Consider the following 26957-nt stretch of genomic DNA (forward strand, 5'->3'; position numbering starts at 1 on the left):
GGGTTGGGAGGCAATAACAAGTCATATACATCAAGTGGGAATAGCACGTCTTGAATTGTACAATTTCCTCACCTTTCAAATATTTTTATAATCGAATTATACTTCATGTATTTACAAATGTGAGGTACAGGGAGATTAAGTGATCTGTCCAGGATCTCAAAGTTCCCTGTCAAGTGTTGGAGCAGAGATTTGCACAAATTCTAAAAGTGTGTGTGCACATGGTATGTGGATCGGTTAATGAAGATTTATTGCAATAAAAGACTACTGTCATTTAGCACCAGAAAAGAATATTATTATATACCTGGCAATGTCTTTCTTTGTTTGATCATTTGATTCCTTCACTTCAACCGGAGTTGAGCTTAAAGCCTGGTATAAAAAATTTAAAAAATCACATCATGAAGTTGGTTAATTTCTTAATTCTGCTTGTTTACGAAACAAGACAACATTTTAAAGGATTTTTTTTTTTAAACCATATTTAATTGGCATTTGTATATTGTCAATACATACATTCAGTCGTACATTCTTAGCAGATTCCTGGTGTACATTTCTTGTCTGTAACAATCTTTAGTGTGCCAACGTCAGTAACCCTTTATCAACAGAACTATCCCCCCTCCCCCCTTGAGTTGCTGGCTAGTAAGTGAAGTATGGTAAGTACATGGTGAGAGGTGGTTGGGTGAAAGGTCTCTAAAAACCGTGTGCTAACTAACTGTATCCTCTAGCAGTGTGAAGCCAGTTGTCCCTCTTGCCTGCCGTCTGGGTCTGGTTCAGCTGCTCTCGGGGACCCGCCTCGCTGAGACAGTCTGTGTCAGCTGCCACTAGTTCTCCCACGAGGTCCTCCCACACCCTGGTCCTTTCTATCTTACCTATTCCCCGGCTGGCCTCTCGGAGTAGCAGTCTCCCCTCCGCCCCTGCCCATCTCTCAAGCTCCTTTCTCCAGGTGGCGAGTCTTGGCCCACCCGGCGCTTTCCAGTTCCTGGCTATCTCCCGCTTGGCTAAAATATAAGCGAGGTCTTGAAACTTTCCCGTCACCTTATTTTTGGCTGTGTGAGGGAACCACCCTAAGATTACATGTTCTGGGGTCTGTGTCAATCAGGTCACCTATTACTTGTCTAATTTCCCCCCAGAATGTTTGCAGTGGTGGGCAGCTCCAGAACATATATAGTATGTGTGCCTCTCTCTCTCCGCACCTCGGGCAGGCCGCAGAGTCCGCACCAAAGTACCTCCTGATGCGAACCGGCGTTAAATATGCCCTATGCAGCACATAATAGTTGATTAATTTAAATTGCGCATTTATAGATATTTTCGGGGTGCGTTCTAGGATTTTGTTCCAGTCTTTCTCAGGTATTTGTTTGCCGAGGTCCTCCTCACACTGTGTTCGCAAGCACTCCAGCGGTTTTTGCATATCCCTCCGTATTGCCTTATAGAGGCAGGACACCGTCTTAATTCTTCCTGCTGACAGTGCAACATACCTGCATCCTGCTAGTGCTCTCGGCTCTGCATCCCCACCCCCCCAACATTTTAAAGGATTTTTATATGGTGTTAAAATATGTATTGAGCATGAGAGAGACCCTCACTGGTATCTGTAGTTTTCCCAATAGCTGCTGTAAAAACTTTAACCCAAATGTATCGGATACAGCAAATACCTTAGAAAAATAGTATAATTTTGGAATTTTCTTTATCAGAGGGAAATAAGAATGCTTATCTCAATCTGTAAAAAAAAATGCAATTCAATAATTCAAGAGCAGAAAAGGAATATGCTACTTACCAGTATGCATCTGTTATTGGCATGTAGAGCTGCAGATCTACACACTATGCATTGATCGCTATCTGGTGTTGGGCCCGGATGTTTGCACTTGTTTTTGTCTTGGAAAGTCTTTGGAAGTCACAAGGTAGATGACTCCTCCTTTGGATCATAGTGCGCATGGGCATCGGCTTCATCCTCAGATTGTTTTTCGCCAGCAGGGAAATGGAGTTTTGTAAGAAACAGGAAAGATGCTCATGTATGCTGTATCTAAATAAGATAATACTTTAACAGATAAAGGTAGCCGGGGAGGCGGGTGGGCGTGTGTAGATCTGCAGCTCTACATGCCAAGAACAGATGCATACTGGTAAGTAGCATATTCCGTTCGAGGCATATGAGCTGCAGATTACACATTATGCATAGATTGTATAGCAGTATCCCCTCCTAGTGGCGACCACCAGTATCTGTTGCAGCAGTTTGAAATAGTGTTTTGAGTACAGCTTGGCCCACACGAGCCGGTTGTGAGAAGTTGGCCTGATGTATGATATCACTAGTTGTAGTGTACACCTTATATCAGTCCAAACAACCCTTATGGTGATTGGTTGTAAAGTCAACCTTATAGACCAGCTATCCTAGTGGTAGCATGGACAAGAGCAGTCTTAGGCTAAACTCTGAATGGCATGTGAAGCCAGCTGTTATACCATATATAATCCCTTGAATACCAAATGAAAGGACACCACAACAGATATATATCAAAATAAAGTGTATTTATTCTAGACAAACCCTCAGCACTCTTTATGAGATTAGAGGTAAGTACAACACAGTCTTATTTAAGCATACATTAAGTCACACAGGTAAGTAATAGTTAGGCCCTAGGGGCCACGCAAACCATATACTAAGTAAGTGGTATAAGGACCACTGTCACGGAAATAGGATAGGCCTAGGCCTAGGGAATCGCTGGGGCTACACTATACTACCAAAGGTTAGGAAGTGGGAGGCCCACGGGATTCAGGTGCAGAGTGGAAACACTCACGCGTAATGCGTATAATCGATAGAAATAGTACAGTTTTGAATTAAATAGATTTAGGACACTTCCGGAGTAGCTAGGAAGTCGAGACTGGAAAACTAGACACTAGGATAGTCACTACCCTGATGAGCACCGGAGTACCCCAGTTACCTAGCCCACAGGCTGCGGGTGCATAGGTGTGAAGTTGCGTCGGGTTTCGTCGTCGACTCCTATGGATGCCTGAAGAAAGATGCTGACAGGCAGTCAGTGAAGAGTGTCCGGTGGATCCCAAGGCTGGGATCAGGAAGAAAGGATACCTGCAAGCAGAGGGGACAGAGTCAAGGTCACTAGCCAGTGACCACGTGGAACCAGGAAGGAACCAGGCAATGTCGTGAAGATTGCAGGTGAAGGTGAAGCTTGTCGCTGCAGCCACGAGGACCAGGGAACGTCGAGGACGACCAGGACCAGGAGGCGAGCTGTCCCACGAAGGCTCTTGCTGTCGGCGGCGTCGAAGTTGGACTAGGACTCACCAAGCCTTGGCAAGCGGAACCCACGAAGAACGGAGGACTTGCTTCTGGTGCAGACCAGGAAGGTCTGGGGTGCTTCTCTTTTTCAAAGAAGCAGGAGCCAGTCTGGAGGAGTCAAACCAGCGGTGAAGATTTCGGGATGCGTCGTCACAAAGGCCACTAGCCAGCGGGCAAGCAACCGGACCTACGTGGCAAGCAGGAAAATGCAGAAGGGCCCCACGCAGGACTCGTGGAGTGTGGGGGGCTGATCTTCGGTGCAGATGATGCTTGGGGTTGGGGCTTCTCAATCCCCGGTGCACAACTTCGAGGGTGCCTCAGAAGCTGCGCTTGAAGATACTAGCCACTTTTCCCAGGTAGCCGGTCCCACGTCTCTCGTCGCCTCCACGGATCTCAGCACGGCTGTGGATGTGGATCAGGGTCGGAGAAGTCTGGAAGTCAAGGCTCTGGTCGGGCTCTGCAGTCGGTCCCTCGTAGAACTTCAGCAAAGCAAAGGGTAGTCTCTTGATGGTGCCTGTTTGCACAGGGTAGCCACTCCTTGGCCACAAGGGAGATTCTTCAGTCTTCTTCTTTCGTCGAATGTCGAAGGTCCAGAGTTTCTGTTCAAGTTGCAGGTTCAGGATAATCTAAAGTCTTGAGGCCCAACTCCCACTCTTATACTAATCTGGGGGGCTGGGATACCTGCTAGGTCACGCCTTATGGGTGGGACCTGGGAGGGGGGTGGTTACACCCCCTTCCCTTTGTCCAGTTTCGCGCCAGGACTGGGGCTGGTGTGCCCCAGCACCGGTTTGAACTGGACTATGCATGGGACACCTTGTGTGCCCCAGGCATGTCTCATTCCTTTCAGCCCTCCCTGCCCCAATACACTAAAGTCTGTCTGGGGAGGTGCTAGCACCTCCCCAAGCAGGAAACCTATTGTCCAAGCCTCCCTGGCCGGGATCACTCCCAGCAGCAGGAGGTCAGACTTGTGTCTGTGGCAGCAGCATCCATTTTGTGATGCTGAGGCTTTGGTTAGAGTTAAACAGCAAAGTAGGATTTTAACATGTCTCTCCCTCTAGAAGGGAGGAATAATATCCTCATCACCAGGAATGGTATGGGGGTATTATTCCAAAGTGTTAGACACCTTACACGACATGTTTTGATACAGCCAAACCATAGTTACCATAACCGTTTAAGATTATAAGGCACTTTAAGAGTATATGGTAGGCTATATCATAGAACAGCTATAAGGACATGGTTCCGAAAGCTGCAGACAGGCTCAGCTCATGCTAGAGCACCATCTCACATGTTACCAAGCACTCTGCCTCCAGGATTGTTAAGGCCTGCCATAGGAGTGACTGATAGGTACACATGTGTCTATATATAAGGGTAGATATAGGCATACTATATCTAAGCAAGGGGTGATTACACGACCTTGCCCCAACTGAGTGATCAGCCAGTTGTGTCTGATTGGAAGGCCAGACCAGGGGTGGCATAATACATGCTGCAGCCCCTGGGAGGCCTAGGGTACACCTATGCCCTGGGTACCTAGGGTACACTGTACAGGGTCCAATAAGGTGATCCTTACCAATTGGGAATGTACCTAGGGTACATGGAGTCCATTTTAAAGAGAGAGCAGACAGCCTGAGACCCTGAATGGCAGGATCTCAGGCCAACTAAGTCGAAAAACCAGCTAGACACTAGGCAAAAAGTTGGGGGTAACCATAGTCAGATATCCACCTTCCTACACCGGTTGTTTAGTTTGCACATCTACACAATAGTGTTTTGTGAATGTGTGTGGTGTAGACCATGTAGCTGCTCTGCAGATATCGCCTAAGGGAATGTTCCCTAAAAATGCCATTGAAGACCGTCTTTCGTGTAGAGTGGGCTTTAGGAGGAACCGATAATGTACGTTTTGCTTTGTGGTAGCAAATTTGTATGCATTTGAGAATCCACCTAGCTATCCCAGATTTTGATATGGGGTATGCTCAGACGTGAGTCCCTTGCTCACTTTGCCACTGGATTCAAGCAAGCCTGGCTGAAGACGGCTGAAATGCCAGAAACCGGTCCTAGGAAGCTTGTTTCCGGTCCAGGGAAGACATGGCTTGGCAGTTCGGGCTGGACTGTTCCCATGAGGCACAGGGTCAGACTGATTTGCATATGGCCATGTCTGAACTGGGGTGGCAGAGTGGGCTAAAGAACGGTGATGGATTAAACCCAGATCAATTGACTGGGGGTGAGTGCTTGCATTGTTCAACACTCCGTCCATCATTTCCTTTGGTTTTTGCTTTATTCGCCATAAGTTGGCAGGGTATGCTCAGACGTTAGTCCCTTGCTCACTTTGCCACTGGATTCAAGCAAGCCTGGCTGAAGACGGCTGAAATGCCAGAAACCGGTCCTAGGAAGCTTGATTCCGGTCCAGGGAAGACATGGCTTGGCAGTTCGGGCTGGACTGTTCCCATGAGGCACAGGGTCAGACTGATTTGCATATGGCCATGTCTGAACTGGGGTGGCAGAGTGGGCTAAAGAACGGTGATGGATTAAACCCAGATCAGTTGACTGGGGGTGAGTGCTTGCATTGTTCAACACTCCGTCCATCATTTCCTTTGGTTTTTGCTTTGTTCGCCATAAGTTGGCAGGGTATGCTCAGACGTGAGTCCCTTGCTCACTTTGCCACTGGATTCAAGCAAGCCTGGCTGAAGACAGCTGAAATGCCAGAAACCGGTCCTAGGAAGCTTGTTTCCGGTCCAGGGAAGACATGGCTTGGCAGTTCGGGCTGGACTGTTCCCATGAGGCACAGGGTCAGACTGATTTGCATATGGCCATGTCTGAACTGGGGTGGCAGAGTGGGCTAAAGAACGGTGATGGATTAAACCCAGATCAGTTGACTGGGGGGTGAGTGCTTGCATTGTTCAACACTCCGTCCATCATTTCCTTTGGTTTTTGTAATGATCCCTTTAAGCATGGGTAACATTGAGGTGGACCTTTGTGTGGTGTCAAAAGTGTCCATAAGAAAATCTTACTCCACGGGGTCTGTATGAAGGGCAACCCCGTGGTACTGGGCAGCTCTGTAGAGGAGCTTGTTGAAGCAGATATTGTCCTCTGGAGGGGAAGGCCTGGAGGGATAGATGTCGTCTTGTGGGGTGTAAGGGACGTCTGGGATACTATAATCATTCCAGGTGTCTGGGGAGCCAGTAGGGGTAGGGTCCCCTAGGGGTTGATCGTCCGCACCTCCCCCTGCATCATCTGAGGTGTCATCATCATCATCTACTGGAGTAGGTGATGGTGTAGGAGAGCGGGGTGGTGGGGGATGGGGATGAGGAGGAGGAGGAGGAAGAGGAGAAGGGATCCTTAATGGAGAGGTAGCAATGTCTCTATTTTTAGGCGGTGGAGTCGGTGCAGGCGTATCTATGGGTCTCTTCTTGATGCTAAGCATTAAGTGACCAGTCTTAGGATCCTTCACAAGAGTTTTTTGGGTAGGATCTGGGCGAAACAGCTCTTCTGTGGGAGGCAGATCCTTCGGTGCCGACAGTGTTGGTGACGTAGGCTTTTTCGGCGCCGACTCGGTAGCGGTTCTGGGTTTGGAACCATGCAGTTTTGCAGTGTCTTTGGCCGATGGAACCTGTTTCCTCGGTTCCGAGGTCTTTTTCGGCTTCGAAGCAAGGGAGTCGGGGCCCTTTGGTGGCAGTTTTTTGGTCGGCTCCGAGTGTGTTGTCGGTTTCGAGGAGCCGGTGCCAGTCTTCGACGCCGAGTGCTTGGATGTCGAAGCAGCGCTCGGCGTGGATGAGGAAGAGGACGGCTTCTTTTTCGGTGCCTGTGTATGTTTTTCGGCACAGAGGGTAGGTTGACTCGAGCCAGAGTCACCTGAAGGCTTAGTAGGCTTCTTTACCGGGCCCGAAGGCGGGGCATGGGAAGCAGTCTCTCGGTGTGCACCTGGGCCCGAAGGTGAAGGTGGGACCGAAGCCTTTTTTGATGGTGTTGAGGGGGGGTTGGGGTCGACGTCTGTACTCACGGCCCTCTGTGCTGGAGTGATGTCATCGACGTCGGAGTCATCTACTTCGGAGGCGCTGATGAGGCCTTCTTCGACCCGCCCCTGCTGTGGCACATCGACGCCTTCTTGGAAGATGTTGTCGGGGATCAAAGATGACGAGCGAGCCATTGTTCTTCTAGCTAGTCGGTCCCGAATCGTCTTCTTGGAGCGAAGGAGGCGCAAGCTGGACAGTCTCTGGCCTCGTGCTCCGGTGAGAGGCAGAGGTTGCACACATCATGCAGGTCGATGTGGGGAAACTTCGACCCACATTGAGGACACTTTTTGAATGGCGTCCTTTCCATGAGCCAGAAGATGAGGCCCAGGTAGGCCCGAAGCCCTTCGTCGACGGCCGGAATCGAAGACTTCGAAGTTGTTGAGAGTCGCGTGGATTGGGAAAACATGAGCGAGACAATACCGTCGAAAATGGAAGGATTGCGCGTCGAAAGAGAAAACCGGTAACGGTTCCGAACTGGAGCACGAGAAACACATCCGAGCCCGATGGCAGAAAAAACCAATCTGAGGATGGAGCCGATGCCCATGCGCACTATGATCCAAAGGAGGAGTCACCTACCTTGTGACTTCCAAAGAATTTCCAAGACAAAAACAAGTGCAAACATCCGGGCCCAACACCAGATGGCGATCTATGCATAGTGTGTAATCTGCAGCTCATATGCCTCGAACATGTATTTCCCCCTGACGAGGAGCCTTCAGTTGGAAATGCATTGGGAATTGTGTATTACAATGGAACTAAAGGAGGACTTCCAATGAATTACATAAGAGAAATAAAAATAGAATCCACAGGAAACAAATACGGTTTAATAAAGTTTATTGAAGGAAAAAAACAAGCACATACCTGTTTGAGTGTCTGGAGTGGTGCCAGGTCTTGAAACCCAGGAAGATAAAAACTGAAAATATATTTGTAGCCCAGTTGTGACCGATACTGTGTGACCATTGACAGGGGCGCCACAAACTTCAGCCAATCTTATCCATCTATGTAACAATCGTGTAATTGGGTGTACTTGCAAGAAAAATGTGGGGTGGTTCTGTTCACTTTCATTCAAGAGAATATCACTCCCCCCTTCCATATCTTAAGGACATATAGTGGAAGGGACGTCTGTAGATGTTAAAATATTTTCCCAGTGGAGTAAAGTTTATGAAAGGTTCCATGTGCTAATGCACATTTCCGCCTCCCTCACTCCTCAAGTCACAGTTCTAAATGTAGACAGAGGAAGAGGCTGCTCATACAACAGATCACTTGCACAAATTTCCATAACAACTGCAGGAGGAAAATACATAATTAGTGGCAGCACTTAGTGCGACAGAACAAACTCCTCCTTTACAAAACCTTGGTGGGGCAAACTGCACTTGAAGAACCGCCACCTGAATGTTTGCTCTAGACCTGAATATATGTGCAAATTATGAGAAATAACTAGTGGATATTGTATTTTCACGAACTGCAAGCACAGCACAGCCCAGTAGAGAACTGGAAGGGAGTGTGGCTGTGAACCATTGTAAATAGGTGCTAGCACTAAAACAGGTCTGGTTATAGTACTATAGCCAGTGTCTAAGGGATCCTTGCTATAAGAGAAAAAATCATAAACTACAATCGCCTCCACTGTTAAACCATGGTGTAGAAGGTAGAAACATGGAGCTGGGCAGCGCACATGCAGCAAGGTCAAGGAAGCTGCTGATCTGCCAAAGCATCTAACATGTTTGGCTAGTACAAGGCCGGAGATGAATTACAAACAGGGTTTTCACGCTGTCAATGTTTAGACGGAATGAATTGGATCGAATCAGTACACCTCAGATATTGATACTTTTTTTTAATGTGTCTTTAATGCCATTTCTGTTCAAAAATATACATATGTTGACAAGAGCAATAGACAGTTCAACACAACATCAGGCTTCATATCAGTACTTACACATTACATTTCAAAAGCTGTCCCAGATGAGAACAGGGTAAAATTCAAAATGACTCAGTTAACCATCATCTGGGCCCTTAAACCAATCTCAGCGGTAATCAATGTTTGTCTTTATTCTGTACAATAGGTGTCTAGCATTAAATAATAACGGTTTGTGTCCTTGTTCAATCTGCCATCCATTAACAACGTTCAATAATTTTCCCTATTGCCCCACGCTTATAAGGACCCTCGGGGAGTCATACGGCAGCCGTATTACAAGCAATGTAAAAAGTAAACATCTACAACAATGTAGCAACAGTGTTGTCCAGAGGGTCTACATTCAGGGTGTATCCTTAGGATCTAAGTTTTTCCAGAGGGGATAGCTCCATGATCTGCAAATGTATGCACTATGTCATACCTAGGGGAAGAAGGGGCTTTGTATTCAATTATATTCTCCAATCAGGTGAACCTCATTTCAGATAATGAAACTTAACAGTACAAATAAAGAAAAACTCAAGCAGTAGCTTCATGAGGCTAGAAGTTTATTCCACTCAACGTCCTGGGTGCAGCATCAACCGACGAGTGGAAGATGCCCAACAATGCCAAGTCTCTTCACCAGTCAGAGATTGGGAAGGTGGGATCCATGCGCATTCATCAGACGTGGATCTAAATTACTTCCTATATGCTTCCCGTGGGAAGAGAGGAAATCCGAGACAGGCCACCTCTCTCTGCAATACACACTGGTTGCAAAAGAAGTCCTGCCTCTCATTACAAAGATTGTGAATGTTTGTAATACCATGTGTGTGCTTTTGGGCTTTTAACAAACACAAGTGAGAAACAAGCCAGGGCCATCCTTCTGGCCGACACCATGTAAAAGGCCAGTGGGGCCAGGATTATTTTCCACAGTGGTGTCACAGCCATGACACTAAAAATATATGGCAAATGCCACAAGAGGAAAATAACAGCAATGTGTACTACAATGTATGAAGGGGATATTTATATTTCTAATATGTATATTTTTGAATTATCACCATCCAATTTTAGTTGGGAAGAGAGACACATAGGAGTAGATTTGTTAGATAACTTCATACGCCGAGTAGTCTCCACTCGCCTAGCTGAAATTGTGTTTTGTGTAAAAACTAATATGTTCGAGGCATGTGAGCTATAGATCACATGCTGTGCATAGCCTGCCATCTAGTGTTGGGTCCGGATGTTTGCACTTTGTTTTTGTTCGAAGAAGTCTTTTCCAGTCACAAGGTAGGCGACTCCTCCTTTCGGTGGTAGTGCGCATGGGCATCGACTCCATTGTTAGATTGATTTGTTCCGTCATCGGGTATGGATGTGAATTACTGTGCTCCATTTCGGCACCATTTCTTGGGTTCCCTTTGACGCGTAATCCACTACCCTCGACGGTATTGTTCCTCGATCGCGTTTCCCATTCTCTGCGTATCGTTTCCACTTAAAGTTTTTCCATCAGAAAACTCATGGAGGGCCATTGGGCATACATGCACCGGGCTCGCTAGCAGTCGATGGAACATACTCCACTCAAGCTCTGCCCCGGGTGTCGCGCCAAGTTTCCGCTCACCGACCTGCACGAAGTGTGCAATCTCCGTTTGTCCCTGGAACACGACGAGAAAGATGCTTTGTGACCGTCGGGCTCGACATCATGAGAACACCACGGCGGCTCTGCACTGGACATCTTCGGTGAAGATTCCAACCAAGAAGAAACACAGGCTGAAGGAGAAGAGGAAAAAGAACATGTCTTCATGTCCAAGGCCGACTCCGACATGGAAGACAGGAGCAAGTTACACCGGGTCAGTGTACCGTGAGTACAGAAACCCTCTTGCCCCAACAACCAAAGACAAAAAAGGCTCAGGTCCTTCATCTGCCTGCAGGCCGAGGTCGGCACAGAGAAAAAGTTTTGAGCTCCCCGCCCGCGGGCCAGCTGCCGAGACACAAAGAAAAGCCTTCCGGCTCAGGCTCGAGTCGGCCCCATGCCAGTGCCAAGCCGAAATCCTCTGCGCCGAATTCCAAGCACGTCCTCGTCCACGTTCCATCTTTGTCAAAGCCTAAATCTTCGGTACGGAAGAGTTCAGAGCCAAAACATTTGATGCCAAAAACTGCAGGTAATGATAAAAAGACTCCGACAAAAGAGCCTCGGTCTGATGTTCTACCTTCGGATCCGAAACGAAAAGAACTAGTTATTAACCCAGATACTGGACAAATTCATGCCAAATTGCCTGAAAAAAGGAAATTGGGCCAACAGGATGAGCACCATATGCCCTGAAGTAAAGGAATGTGGGTACAAACCCTTCACTACCTTATGCGCCACCTCCTTCACCTACTAATTGTAAATTACTCATCACACCCACTAATTCACCACCATCACCTGACCCACAGGAGGATGGGGATGCAGATGAGGACAGGCCACAAGATGTTGACCCATGGGAGGATTATAATACTGATCCACACACAGATACTGACCCTGACCCGGACTTAAACCCGTCCTGGCCATCACCACCTGATGACAATATAGGCAACATTGAGCTTCTTAATAGGGCTGCTCATTACCATGGGGGGGAACTACATAAGGAGGCTTTAGAGGAGGATTTCTTGTTTGAGACCTTAACCTCCACTCAAAACACTACACATACACTAGCAATGCTTAAGGGGATGCTCAAACGTTCCGTCCATCATCCCCTTTGGTATCGCTTTGTTCGCCCTAAGCTGGCAGGGTATGCCCAGACGTGGGTCCCTTGCTCACTTTGCCACTGGACTCAACATAGCCTGGCTGATGAAGGTTATGAATCCGAAACCGGTCCCAGGATGCTTGTTTCCGGTCCAGGGAAGACATGGCTTGGCAGTTCGGGCTGGACTGTTCTCATGAGGCACAGGGTCAGACTGATTTTCATATGGCCATCTCTGAACTGGGGTGGCAGAGTGGGCTAAAGAACGGTGATGGATTAAACCCAGATCAGTTGACTGGGGGTGAGTGTTTGATTTGCTCAAATGCTCCGTCCATCATCCCCTTTGGTTTTGCTTTGTTCACCCTAGTTGGCAGGGTATGCCCAGATGTGGGTCCCTTGCTCACTTTGCCACTGGATTCAACATAGCCCGGCTGATGACGGCTGATTAGCCAGAAACCGGTCCCGGGATGCTTGTTTCCGGTCCAGGGTAGACATAGATTGGCAGTTTGGGCTGGAGTGTTCCCATGAGGCACAGGGTCAGACTGATTTGCATATGGCCATGTCTGAACTGGGGTGGTGGAGTGAGCTAAAGAATGATGTTGGATTAAACCCAGATCAGTTGACTGGGGGTGAGTGTTTGATTTGCTCAAATGCTCCGTCCATCATCCCCTTTGGTATCGCTTTAAGGGGATGCTTAAGCATACAGATGAGGTTTCTAAAGATCCTGTAAGGGCAAGAATCATCACGCCCCGGGTTGAGAAGAAATATAAGCCAGCACCTACTGACCCTGCCTACATCAAGGGTCAGCTGCCCTTAGACTCTCGTGTTGTTTCTAATGCTCGCAAGAGAGCTAACTCAGACCACAGGTGAGGCCCCTCCTCCTGATAAGGAGTCCAAGTTAATTGATGCCTCTGGCAAAAGGGTAGCCACACAAGCAGCTAATCACTGGAGCATTGCTAACGCTCAGGCTTTGCTAGCCAGATACGATAGGGCTCATTACGATGAGCTACAAAAACGTATGCAATTTCTGCCTGATGAGCACAAATCTAAGGCACATGATCTTATCGAGGAGGGCAAACTTTTCACCAATACCTCCATCAAGTGCGCATTAGATGCAGCAGACACAGCAGCGCGCACAGTAAAACCAGCGCACTGCTACGTAGACACGCATGGTTGAGAATTTCAGGTTTCAAACCGGAGGTACAGGCCACCATTCTCAATCAGCCCTTTGCTAAGGAACACCTCTTTGGCCCAGGTAGTTGACACCTCGTGGGAAAAACTAAAAAAGGACACTGAGGTCGCAAAGTCCATGGGGGCTTTACAGTTACCTGCAAGTAGGGGTTCCTTTCGGGCGTCTCCTTTTACAGGGGTTGCTCCAAAAATATTACCACAGAAAATCCCTTCTCCTCTTACAAGGGCAACAACCAATCGCCCTCATCAAGAGGCTATTTTAGAGGAGGTTTTAGAGGAAACAATGGTAAGTGAAGAGGCAACGCACACGCACTTCCCCCGCAAATAACCAACAGTGACTTCCTTCAGCTACCTTTACAAATTAGCCAATATGGTTACTGCCTGGAACTTGCAGACACTCCCCCAAACATTCTTCAAAGATCACACGCAGCGTCACAGGAACATCTTACCCTTCTAAGAAAAGAAGTTCTCTCTCTGTTGGAGGAGGGAGCGATAGAAACAGTCCCATTAAAACATCAAGGGACTGGAGTATACTCCCTGTACTTTTTAATTCCCAAAAATGACAGCTCTCTCAGGCCTACACTACACCTCAGAGAACTAAATCTATACATTAAGTTGGACCACTTTAACATGGTCACTCTCCAGCAGGTGCTCCCACTCCTTCAACAAGGCGACTTTCTGTCCACTCTGGACTTAAAGGACGCCTATTTCCATATCCCAATACATCCTGCTCACCGCAAATATCTCAGGTTTGTAGTAGCAGGCCAGAACTATCAGTTCAAGGTGCTCCTATTCGGAGTAACTACCGCACCCAGAGTTTTCATCAAGTGCTTGGCAGTAGTCGCAGCTCATCTTCGAAGACAACACATTCACGTCTTTCCAAATATGGACGACTGGCTCATAAAAGCCAGCTCGCAAGAAAGCTGTCTCCGTCACACTCACAAAACAGTGCAGTTGCTCCGCGATCTTGGATTCACAGTAAACCTGTCCAAGTCCCATCTATAGCCATCCAACACACAGACATATCTGGGAGCCACAACAGATTCACAAAAAGCTTTGGCCTACCCCAATCCAACCAGAATCCGCAACATGCAGACTCTATTTTGCCAGTTTCAACCTCAACACTTATTGCCAGCTTCAGTGTTCATGCAGTTACTAGGGATGATGGCGTCTTGCTAACTAATAGTTGCTTGCGCAAGACTTCACATGCGTCCCCTTCAAGAGTGCTTAGCACGTCAGTGGAACCAGGCTCAGGGTCTGTTACCAGATCTAGTGTTGGTGGATGGCCACACCCATCGCTCTCTGCATTGGTGGAATATACAAACCCTTTCAAAAGGACAGTCCTTCATAGACCCGGTTCCACAGATAGTGCTAACAGCAGACACGTCGCTCACTGGTGGGGAGCTCATCTCCAGATGCATACAATTCAGGGCATGTGGAACCTGCAGCAAAAGCAGCTTCACGTAAATCACCTAGAGCTGCTAGCAATTTTTCTAGCGCTCAAAGCGTTTCAAGTTCATATAGTAGGCAAAGCTGTCCTGAGCCCTACAGACAATACGACAGCAATGTACTACATACAAAATCAGGTGGGGGACACACGCTCTCCAGCTGTCACAACTAGCACACACCAGCTGGAGATGGGCCATACGTCACAAAATGTTTCTTCTTGCAGAACACCTTCCAGGAGTAAACAATAGAATTGCAGATCTGCTCAGTCGTCAAAGACAACAGATCCACGAATGGTAACTCCACCCTCAAGTTTTCCTCCCATTCTTCCAAATGTGGGGTTTTCCGGACATAGATGTGTTCCCCACAAACCTAAACACCCATTGTCCAAGGGCAATGCACTATGGATGAATTGGTCAGCGAAATTTGCCTACGCTTTTCCGCCTCTCCCACTCATGCCATTCGCGGTTCGGAAGCTCAGACAGGCGTCCCCGACATTAATCCTAGTTGCTCCCACATGGGCCCACCAACCCTGGTTCACAACCCTGTTGGAGATCTCAGTAATTCCTCACCAAAAACTACACCTCACTCCCAATCTGATAAGACATCCAGATCCCAGCCATCTCAATCTTGCGACCTGGCACCTGAAATCTGAAGAGTTTGGCTACCTTAATCTTCCGCCAGACTGCATGAATATTATCAAAGAGGCCAGACGACCTACCACAAGGGCATGCTATGTAGCAGAGTGGAAGCGATTTGTGATATACTGCAATAACAATCAAATAGATCCATTGGACGCCTCAGTTCAAAACATCATTTGCTATTTACTACATCTGCAGCGTTCCAATTTAGCGTATTCTTCCATACGTTTACATCTTGCTGCAATAGCTACATATCTACAGGACAGACCACATCTGTCTCTTTTTAGAGTGCCTGTCATTAAAGCATTTATGGAGGGACTTAAAAGAATAATTCCTCCAAGACTTCCACCTGCTCCAGTGTGGACTCTCAACATTGTCCTCACCAGGCTAATGGGTCTACCCTTTGAGCCATTGTATGGATGTGAAATACAATTTCTCACTTTGAAGGTAGCTTTCCTCATAGCTATCACATCTCTGAGGAGAGTGGGTGACCTTCAGGCACTAACCATAGAAGAACCATTCTTACAAATACACAAAAACAAAGTGGTTCTTTGGACCAACCCTAAATTTCTACCAAAGGTCATTTCTGCCTTTCATATCAACCCAATCTGTTGAGTTGCCTGTCTTTTTCCCTCAACCAGATTCAGTGGCAGAACGTGCTTTACACACTTTAGATGTGAAAAGAGCAATTCTTTACTATATAGAAAGGACGAAATGTTTCTGCAACACAAAACAACTATTTGTTGTTTTTACTCCACCGCATAAAGGCAATCATATATCAAAATCAGGCACTGCAAGGTGGATAGTCAAGTGCATTCAAATATGCTATTCAAAAGCGTAAAAAACACTAACAATTTGCACTAGAGCGCATTCCACACAAACTAGGGGCTTCTATGGCATCTCGGTGAAGCTACAACATGGTCTACACCTCACACATTCACAAAACACTATTGTGTAGATGTGTTAGCAAGACAGCAAGCTAGTGTGGGCCAAGCAGATTAACATATACTATTTCAGACAACTGCAACAGCTACAGATTAGCCACCGCTTTGGGAGATAACTGCTTTATAGTCTATGTACAGCATGTTATCTACATCTCACATGCCTCGAACGGAAAATGCACCTTACCCAGTAGGCATCTGTTCTTGGCATGTAGAGCTGTAGAGTCGCCCACCCGCCTCCCTGGGTACCTATACCTGTTGCAGTTACATCTTACTTAGATACATATATACATGGACATCTCTTACTAACTCCATTATCACCTTCTGTGGCAAACAATCTAAAAATGGAGTCGATGCCCATGCACACTAAGAAAGGAGGAATCACCTACCTCGTGACTGGAAATGAATTCTTCGAACAAAAACAAAGTGCAAACACTCGGACCTAGATGGCAGGCTATGCACAGCATGCGACTCTACATCTCTACATGCCAAGAATAGATGCCTACTGGGTAAGTAGCATTTTCCTTTCCTGACAAACTTGTGCCTGTGCAGCCAGAGACGGGCAACAGCCACAAGGCGCATCAACACAAAAAAGGTGCCGAATATGGAGCCCCACACAGTTCTGACATGTGCTATAGAAAGTACACTCTCCACACAGATCTGACACGTGCTACAGACAGTATATGGTGCACTCCACACAGATCTGACATGTGCTATTGACAATACATGGCGCTCTCCACACAGATCTGACACGTGCTATAGACCGTACATGGCACTCTCCATGCAGATCTAACACGTGCTATAGACAGTACAAGGCGCTCTCCACATAGATCTAACACGTGCTATAGACAGTAAATGGTGCTGTCCACGCAGATCTGACACCTGCTATTGACAGTACATGGCACCCTCCACACAGATCTGACACCTGCTATAGACAGTACATGGCGCTCTCCACACAGATCTAACACCTGCTATAGACAGTACATGGTGCTTTCCACACAGATCTGACCCGTGCTATAGGCAGTACATGGCACTCTCCACACAGATCTGACACATGCTATAGGCAGTAAACGGCGCTTTCCACACATATCTTACACGTGCTATAGACCGTGCACGGCAATCTCCACGCAGATCTGACACATGCTTTAGACAGTACACACCTGGCTATAGACAGTACATGGCGCTATACGCACAGATCTAACACGTGCTATAGACAGTACACGGCACTCTCCACCCAGATCTAACACGTGCTATAGACAGTACACGGCACTCTCCACGCAGATCGGACACCTGCTATAGACAGTACATGGCGCTCTCCACACAGATCTGACACCTGCTATAGACAGTACATGGAGCTCTCCACACAGATCTAACACCTGCTATAGACAGTACATGGTGCTTTCCACACAGATCTGACACGTGCTATAGGCAGTAAACGGCGCTTTCCACACATCTTACACGTGCTACAGACAGTGCACGGCAATCTCCACGCAGATCTGACACGTGCTTTAGACTGTACACACCGGGCTATAGACAGTACATGGCGCTATAAGCACAGATCTAACACGTGCTATAGACAGTACACAGCACTCTCCACGCAGATCGGACACCTGCTATAGACAGTACATGGCGTTCTCCACACAGATCTGATACGTGCTGTACACAGTACATGGCGCTCTCTGCACAGATCTGACACGTGCTGTAGACAGCACACGGCAATCATGTCATGGGCAGAATATTGCTTATTTGCTACAACTGAGAGAACTCGCTACAGCAGCAAGGGCAGTGCCACGTCTAGAAGAGAGGTGGGGTCTACCCCCGGTACAATATCTCATATTAAGTCTGTGTCTGAGAAGGCATACTCACCGCATGTAACAAGAAGGCCAGCTCCTCTTGAAGGAGTTGAACTACTCTCGTGATGGGCAGCACAGCATCTTCAAACCAGCTACTCAAGTAAGGCCTGATGCAAGCCTCCAGGTTACTCATCTGTGCGAAATGGAAAGAGGGTTAAAAACAGCAGTGTTCACACACTGATGGGAACGGCGAGAGTGGATATAGCGTGCAAACAGTAGAGAGTACTGAATAAACAATGTTTCGGCTTCTCACTGCGCCACTCACAGGAACAACAGACTTTTTGGTTTCCCTAAAAGAACTGGTTGTTGCACCGCTTAAGCCAAAGCACAGGAGCTGGCAAACAAGCTATGCACAGATGGAACACAGGCCTATCAGCAGCTGCTGTGGGCAATGCGAGAGCAGCAAGACAAGCCAATGCATTAGTAATCGAAGGGAATCCGCCCGCTCGGCAGGCTACGGAAGGACTGGGGCAGAGGAGACGGCAATGCACTTACTGCCTGATTAGAGAGACCCAGGAGGAAAAGCCACTTTTGAATTCTTGACTTGTATTCGGCTGGTAGGCCTTCGCAGCCAAAGGTAACCATAACAGAACCCAAATAGATTAGGTGGTTTAACAACAAAATTCAGTCAAATAAAGAATTTAAATATTTAGACCAATTGTATTAAACATAACTAGAACAATAATAACAAAATGCAAAAAATGAGAATAAGTGTACTCGAAGATGCCAGTCCTTCGAGGGTAAAGTTCCCTGGGCTGCTTGGCTACAAACAGGGTAAGCTGTAACAACACATCCCAGGACCACGGAATAAAGGCTCATCAGGCTAAGAGCTCCCAAACGATTAACTAAGCAGCTGAAGAGGACCGGCAGCAAAAATAAATTAAATATTATTTTTTGACAGTGCCCAGTAGAGGGCAGCAGCACAGCAAAACCACCCGAAAGCATGCCCCGGCCGCCTGGAGAGTTTAAAGAGGCCGAGAGTAAGAGTTTACCTCGGTTCAACCAATGCTATTCTGTGCTGAATCTGATAATGCAGGAATAATACCATTACCATACATGTGTTCCAGTAAAATCAGCCCAATTAAATTGTGGTCGAACACAGTTCTGCAATTGGTCAGGAAACGGCTCAGTTCTACTCACAAGCAAGCAAATCAATCTTTAAAGAGGACTGAGAAACAATTATGAGGAACAGTAACAGGTGAAAGGGAGTTTTTATTTCGAGTAATATAATAAAGAAACTCAATTAAACACAGCTGTATGCATTTTTCGTTAGTAGTGATTTCAGTTTTGTCATATCAGTGTTGTGGTTGGTGTAGGGATACGGCCAAAGCTCTAGGTATTTGAAGTATTCTATTAGGACTGCATTAAAGTCAAGGTTTACGGTTAATCTCGGATTAGGTTCAGTATTAGTGTGAGGGGAGTGATTAGGAACAATGGTTTTGGATTAGGGCTGTGACTGGTGTTATACATTTTACAACCCAGGTTGATTTTTGGATCAAAGTACTTGTAGAATTAGGCTTGGGTGCAAAATAACTTAGGTTACATGAACACACACGCAAAACAACGCGTTTAAGGCTCAGAAATCCTTAGGCTTAATACATGATGGACAATAAGCCTTAGAATTTACCAAACAGGTACACTAGCTTGCAGATATTAAATCCGAAAGCTGCCAATAGAAATGGAGCGTACAGACGAAGGCCAAAGTCTATAACGAGGGGTTTAACTAGAAAAAAATGGATTGATTGTTAGAAGTTTACAGATCTCACCTGGAGTGTTTTGTCTAAAAGGATAAAGACAGATTGAAGTCACTCGCAGGACTGGCTAACAAAACCCTCAACTGTTTACCTCGCCTATCCTTTGAAGCCACGGAAACCTTTTTGATTAATTGATTAACAGCATTTGTGAAGCACCCAGGACAGGTGGCCTCCTGGCACTGCACCCACCAAGCCACGGGCGTCTTGGCGTTGACCATGGGTGGAGAGGACAACGGTGAATAGGACAATGACTTTACGGCAATAACACGTACACGAGGAATACTTTCAGGGGGTGAACAATCCTCAACAAGATAAGAAACAAAAGCAAAGGAGCAGGTAGCTCAGAGGTAAATCGAGAAACACATTATTCATAAGGTGTACTAAATGTATGAAACCTGCCAGAACACTTGGTTCTGGAGCTTGTTAAAAAAAACAGAAAATTAATTCAAAACTTCTAACAAAGACATTCGGAAATCAATAGCACCAAGCACACGAATTACTGGTAATAAGGCATGGCCTCTAGACAAAGAGATTAGTAGGCCAGATATGTCTGGCAATGCTTATTTGAGCTGTTAGAAATGTTAAAACATAGCATTTGATGCAGAGGCTAAATGGACCTGCTGCAGAAATGTATGTTCATCATAAAATTGCAGGTTTAACTCCATCAGGTCTACTCAGCCTTTTTACTTTTTAGTCAACAAAAATGTAGGACCACTGAGTAGTGCAACACTAACATTTACACCAATCAAAGCGATTTGTCATGCAGTGGCTCAACTAATCACCAATCAAAGAGGTCGATCCCATCTCCACTACCTAGCAAGAAATAAAATGGAACCCTTAAACTGCCAAAACAGTCTTTCAAGTATGTGGCAAGATTTATGAGGCACTCCACTTGAGGACACCAGACTACCTCAATGTTAAATCGCCAGCGCGCCTGAAGGCACCCCGACTGGCTGGAAATCCATAAGATTCACAAAGAACGAACCCCGCACCAAAAGTCTTTCCCTGCCCATGAGCAGGGGCTGTGGAACTACCCCTCCTAATACCTCAAACTTGCACCTTTGCGCAATTCAGATACAATCTCAAAAACCTCCAATCGTCCCAGGATCCTGGAGTGTATTGCCCTTGCCCCACTGTGATGCTATGTTTCTGATCCCTTATGTATGGGTACGGACGTATTGTCCTCTTTTCTCAATGTAAACGTAAAAGCTGGTCTCTGCGTCCTCACATGCTGGATATGTATTCTGCTGCAATGCAGCGCTGAGGTAAAATAGTAATTGAAACAGTCCACGTGGACGCAGGGCACTGCTAGAGCAGACTGGTGGTGTCGAGGACACACTAGACTTAGTGGAACATACTGCTGCATGGTTAGACCAAATCAAGATTAAAGTAGGTTTGTTTCCAGGTCTGCAAAGAGGAGGTCAAGTATTTAACCAGCTCTATAAGCAGGTTCTGAGATGAACTGTGAGAGGTCGAATGCTACAAATTACACGACTCAGAGACTGGGTTAGTCAGGCCAGATATTGAAGCCACCTACGCACATACTATTAGTGGAGAGAATTGCAATGCAATGAGTGTGAAGTATTTTGCAGACCTATTTTTCAAAATTAGCAGCTGGCCAAGTTTTTTAGCAGGCCTATTATCAAGATTAGCATCCGGCCCAGGTTTTCAGCAAATCTATTATCAAACATAGTGGCTGGCCCAGGGGCCCTACAGACCAAGACTCTAGTAAGGATATAGTGATTTTAGCACAAAGTAATTGAGAATCTGAGAAAGGATCTATGTAGAAGCCAGAGTGTGCCATTTCCTCTTTAAACATGACTGCTAGTCCGCCAACATTTTTTAGTCCCTCCTACAAACAGCACATTAGCTGTCACTGCGAGGGGCATGGTTTACTACAAGGGGCTTGGAGCCCGCCCATTGCTTGCCATTTGTTGGCTTCATTGTCACTGGTATTTGTTGCCTCCTCATTGGCCAGTGTTTGCCGATGTCCCTTCCTGATCTTTCATTTGGAGAATGGACCAAGTGCTGATTTATTTAGTTTGATTAGTGTCCTTCCGCTTCGCTCATTGTGACTCAAGTACCATTTTCGTTGTCAGAGTTCCTTTCCCCTGCTGTTAGTGCAGTTTTACCCCTGCACCCAATTTGTTCGTGTTGCCTCATTCCCCCCGCAACCCACCTGTTCATGTTGCTTTATCTCCTCCAGCCCAACCATATGTTTGTGTTGCTTTATCCTCCCAAGACGCCATACGAAAAAAAAAAAAACCTACTACGTGGCAAGTGCTGGACGCATCATATTGCTTTTTCCATAACTTTTAACTATGTTGCAGAGCAGCCCCACCTCTGTGCAACATGGCTAAAAGCACTGACAAAGCCAACAGTTTTCGTAGGCGAGAGCTACAGGCTTTGCCAATGCTTGTTAGTTAAAGGGGCGGTGAAGTGCTTTGTAACCAACGTGGATGCCAAGGACAAAGCTGGAAGAGACGCCTCATCAGTACAGTGTTTATTTATTGACCTAGGGTTAGCTAGCATACAATTGGGTTGCATGCATGTTAGTTACTGAGTCAGTGGGTTTGCTTTGAAGTTCTGGCAGACACAATTTTAACAATGCCAGGACTGACTGAATTGTACCTACAAGCAAGTCGTTTTTATCCCAAGAGTAGGTAATACTTGTGACACGAGAGATACAGCATGGCTGGTGCTCCGTGCACCCGGGATGCGGAAAGGTGTGGATGGACTTGCCTTTGGGACATGCTCAACACGGACGCTCACACATAACGCGTTCTGATACAGGCCTTCATCGGCCCAGAAAGAAAGGTGTAGCCAAGATTTCCCACAACCCTGCTCATGCTGTTTCAGTGACTTCAAACCGGAACCCAGGCATCACAAAGAGTATTGGGAAATAAAAACAAGCATTGGCATAGCCAATAGGTCTCGCCTTTGGGACCTTATAAGTATTTAATTATGCAGCACAATCTCCTTGGTGCAACATCAACTGTTGCATGGCTAAACACTTATAATGTCCCACAGGCGAAACCTATTGGCTATGCCAATGCTTGTTTTAGAGGATTTTATTATGTGCGTTTAGCCCTACTCTGGCTAAAACTAAGCCCCTTTTATAACAGTGTGGTAAAGGTCTGGCAGTAGAAAGGACAGGTTTAGGGGGGATGGAAGTGTTAGCAAGTGATCGTAAACAAAAGTCTCCGCTGAGGGGAAACAGAAATAAAGGAGGAGGGCTATGTCTGGCTTCCGCCACACTGGCGCTGCTGGTCTGTTTCCTGCTGACACTTCTAACCTCAGCATTCTAATGTAACTGCGGGGAAGCGGCGCTATCTGCAGGTTTGCACTTGATGCAATATTCTGTTTTTATCAAGTATTGAATAGTGCAAACTCAACACAAACGTATTGGTGCCCTTCCATAAGTACCAGTTACGTAACACAAGGATGCATTTTTTTGGGTAGGCATGGGCGACTAAGGAATTTATTTGCAAATTCTTAAAACTGGTGTTTATGTCTCGCCTAAGATAGAGACCTTAAGATAGAAATGCGTGCCCGTTTTACCCCAACTCCTAAACACTTTGCAGTAAGATTAAAAATATTTAAAATTGTCTAAACGCTTCAGATGGGCAAATATTTTATACACGAACCTGCACGCTCTCACAGGAAAGCAAGGGACAAAATTATATAGTCCCAAAGCAAAAACCACAAATAAGATAATAAAATTCCGCTAAAAGAAAAAGACATACCCCGTTCCTCCATGTTGAATTTTAACAATGTTTTATTTTCTTTAAAGCATAATATATACATAACTCACCGAGACTTTTACAAACACGACAGCACAAAGCAATGCCTCCAACTTAAAAAAAAAATGTCTTTTTTGTTAAAGGGTTGTTTAACTGCTGTCTTGCAGTTGAAGATTTATTTAAACCACAGCTTTGGCAAGGTTTCAAAGTTCCATTAATTTTTCAAAAGCGCTTCAAACTAACAAATTGCATGTGCATGCATTTTATGCTAAGTACCAAAAGTACATTTAAGCATTGTTAGTAAATTATGTCGATGTTGCCTTGTCCTGTGGGGGAATAAAAAAATAAAAAAGCGAGAGACAGAGTGCGAACAAAAGACAGAGTGAATGAAGGGGGGAATTAAACAAAAAAAAGAAAAATAGTGAGAGAGAGTGCGAGCAAACCACAGAGTGAATGAGGGGGGGAAACACACAAAAAAAGAGAAATAGCGAGAGAGAGTACATTGTTACTAAATTATGTCTATGTTGCCTTGTCCTGTGGGGGAATAAAAAAAAAAAAAAAAAAAAAAAGAAAGAGAAAGCGAGAGACAGAGTGCAAGCAAAAGACAGAGTGAATACAAAAAAATAAAGAGAGAGAGCGCACGAGGGAATGACTAATGCTAAAAGTGTAACAGCAGCTGGTTTTAGGAAAGAGCCGTGCACGAGGGAATGACTAATGCAGCTGTTTTCAAGCACACTCGTGCTGTGGCACCATCCTCCTTGCGAGAGCGAGCAACAGCCAATTAGCATGCGCGACGCTGCTCGCTCTCGCAAAGTGGATGCTTCCACAAGCACGTGTGTGCGCTTGAAAATGAGCAAAGCGACAGCTAAAGGCCCTCCTATGCAACACATGCGCGCTGCATAGGCGAGACCTAAAAAAGGTTAAAAGTAAAGTGTGAAGTAAACCAACGTAAAGTAACAAATAATTAAAATAACAGCCAATTAGTGAAATCAGCAAGTGGTACTTGTAGTAAACAAGCATTTGCAATGCAATAGGTCTTGCATTTATAAGAGTTTGAGATACTGACATTGTAAATGCCAATGCCTTTTATTTATGTTTTGTTTTTAAAACGGGTAAAAAAAAAAGGCATTTCATTTACAATGCCAATAGCTTAAACTCTCCCAAATGCGAGACCTATTCCACTGCAAATGCGTTCGTGCTATAACATTTTTTAAAAAAGGTTGGGAGAGAGCGTGTCCTAAGCTATTTGAGAAAATAGTGCTCGAAGGCTGTAATTAAAGTCTACCGAGTAATAACACATGTAACAGGGGGTGTCGCGATGGGAGGTTACAAAATGAGACAAGGCGGTAATAAACAGTGACTACTAAGCCCCTTGACCAATGAACAGTCACAGTTTACAGTGGAATATGACACAAGCCAATGAAAAATATGGGCGGAGAGTGGGCGGAGCTTTAAGTCCCTACCCGAAAACAGTGCGCTTTGCAGAGCAGCGGAGGCGCTGCCCAGGCTCAACCTAAAAATAACAGGATGTAAAGAACAGAAAGAAGCGGAGCCAGGACATTCAACATAAAGGGAAACAAAATGAGCACTGCAATAAAAATGCAACGAAAATGCTTTCAAGTGCATTAACTAATGTAATGTACAGATATTGGCAGTGCTCACAGGCTACTCTATAAAGGCACCTTCATTTATTGCTCAGTGGCTTTCTTTCGTCTCAAAGGAAAGAGTTGGCATAGCACATCTCGGGAAAGCGCAGAAAGGTAACAGTTTGCATTTGATTGAAAAATATCATGTAGGTATACACTGGGATATGTTCCCTGCCAGCACTGTTAAGGGGATGCCTCAGCAACAGCAAATGTGAGTGAACATATCAAATGTTTTTAACTCATTCCCTTATCCAATCTACTTAGACTATATTTGAAGAAAATGCATCAGTTTCTAAACATATAAGGGTGTCATATCATTTTAAGCTGTATTATAGTTTTAACTGAATACCTGCTCCTAAATAAGGAACATCCATCTGATGAGTGTGATAGAGAAAAAAAGAGATACAGTGACTGTGTGCGCATGCCTCAGAGAAATCCTGTAGTACAAGTTTTAAAGCATGACCCTCTACAGCAGAAAGAATGAATGAATGCCGGGATTTCTAAAGCGCTCTGCTACTCCGAGGAGTGTCCTGGCACTAAGTGGAAAGTAAGAAAGGTTCAAAAAGTTAGAATTAGAGGTAGAAGGACCAAGTCTTGAGTTGTTGTCTGAAAGGATGCTCGCTTCCGATTTGGCGTAGTTCAGCAGGCAAACTGTTCCAGGCTAGCAGGGACCCAGACGGGAGAAGGATCTACCTCCAGTTTTTGTTTGCCTAACCCTAGGAACTTTGGCTAGGTGTCCATGAGAAGAGCGCAGACTTCTAATGGGAATGTAAGATTGGATCCTGGAAGATAGATATTCAGGTCCAGAGTAGTTAAGAGCTCTGTGCATGAAGATCACAGTCATAAACAGGATTCTCTTTTGGACAGGGAGCCAGTGCAATTTCCTCAAATGAGAAGAGATCGACTTAACTTAAGGACCAAACGGGTCACTGCATTTTGATCAGTTTATAATTTCTTTAGCAGGTGTTGAACACTGGAATAGATAGAGCGCATTAGCGTAATCCAGTCTCGATACAATCAGAGTCAGGATGACTGTAATCCTCATGGACTAGGAAAGGAGGTGCAGGAATGTTTTTGCCAGGCATCTCAGACCAAAGCAGGTGCCCACAACTGTATTAATTTGATTTTGCAGCACGAGTTGTTTGTAAAATTTGACTCCCAAGTTTATTACAGTTTCCGCTTTGGCTTTGTGCAGGAAGGCCCCATCCGGCCAAGAAGCTTGCAGGTTGAGAGTACAATTATACTCGAAGCAGAGACCCTCTTATCAGCGTTGCATTTAAGCTGATTGGTATTCATCCACTGGAAAACAGCTGAAAGGCAGGGTTTGATGGAGTTTTGTGCAATAGTCTCAACTTTCTTGAAGGGAAATAGAAGCTGCGTATCGTCGGCGTAAAAGATTATCCTGACCCCCAAAAGACTCGACCAGTGCTGCGGGTCATATAGAAGTTAAACAAGGTTGGACTAAGTGCTGAGCCCTAGGGCACCACCACAAAGACATTGCTCTTACCCGATGAAAAAGGAGGCGACCAGATCTCTTGATATCTGTCTTCGAGAAAGGATTTCAGCCATTTCAATGCTGTGCCTTCAATGCCTGTTGGATTTAAAGTAGTCTGATCTGATAACGGTCGATTAACAAACTTTTCCACAATTTTGGATGGGACTGGCAGCAAGGAGACAGGTCTAGAATTGCTTGGGATATTGGGGTCTGCGTTGGTTTAAAAAAAAGAAAAGGCAGAATCTTGGACTGTTTCCAATTAGGAAAGGACAGAGACTTGTTTAGTAGGGAGAGCAGAACCTGATTGATAACATCCACTCCCTTTGCAAGAACAGAAGGGGGCATGGGTCAGAGGACCAGAGATTTAAAATGGCAAGAC

The 26957-nt window shown here is 45.8% G+C and overlaps 1 protein-coding gene across 1 annotated transcript in view; it reads right to left on the reverse strand.

The window, feature by feature from the left end:
* C7H17orf75 (chromosome 7 C17orf75 homolog) overlaps nucleotides 1-26957 on the reverse strand; it is a 236068-nt gene that overhangs the window by 13371 nt on the left and 195740 nt on the right. Inside the window, exons 6-7 of the mRNA XM_085617227.1 lie at nucleotides 17954-18073; nucleotides 302-366 (exon numbers count right to left, since the gene is read on the reverse strand). Of these exons, the coding sequence (XP_085473353.1) occupies nucleotides 302-366; nucleotides 17954-18073 (185 nt within the window). The remainder of the gene's footprint in view (nucleotides 1-301; nucleotides 367-17953; nucleotides 18074-26957) is intronic.

This window comes from Triturus cristatus, chromosome 7, assembly GCF_964204655.1.
Source record: "Triturus cristatus chromosome 7, aTriCri1.1, whole genome shotgun sequence".
Classification (NCBI taxonomy): domain Eukaryota; kingdom Metazoa; phylum Chordata; class Amphibia; order Caudata; family Salamandridae; genus Triturus; species Triturus cristatus.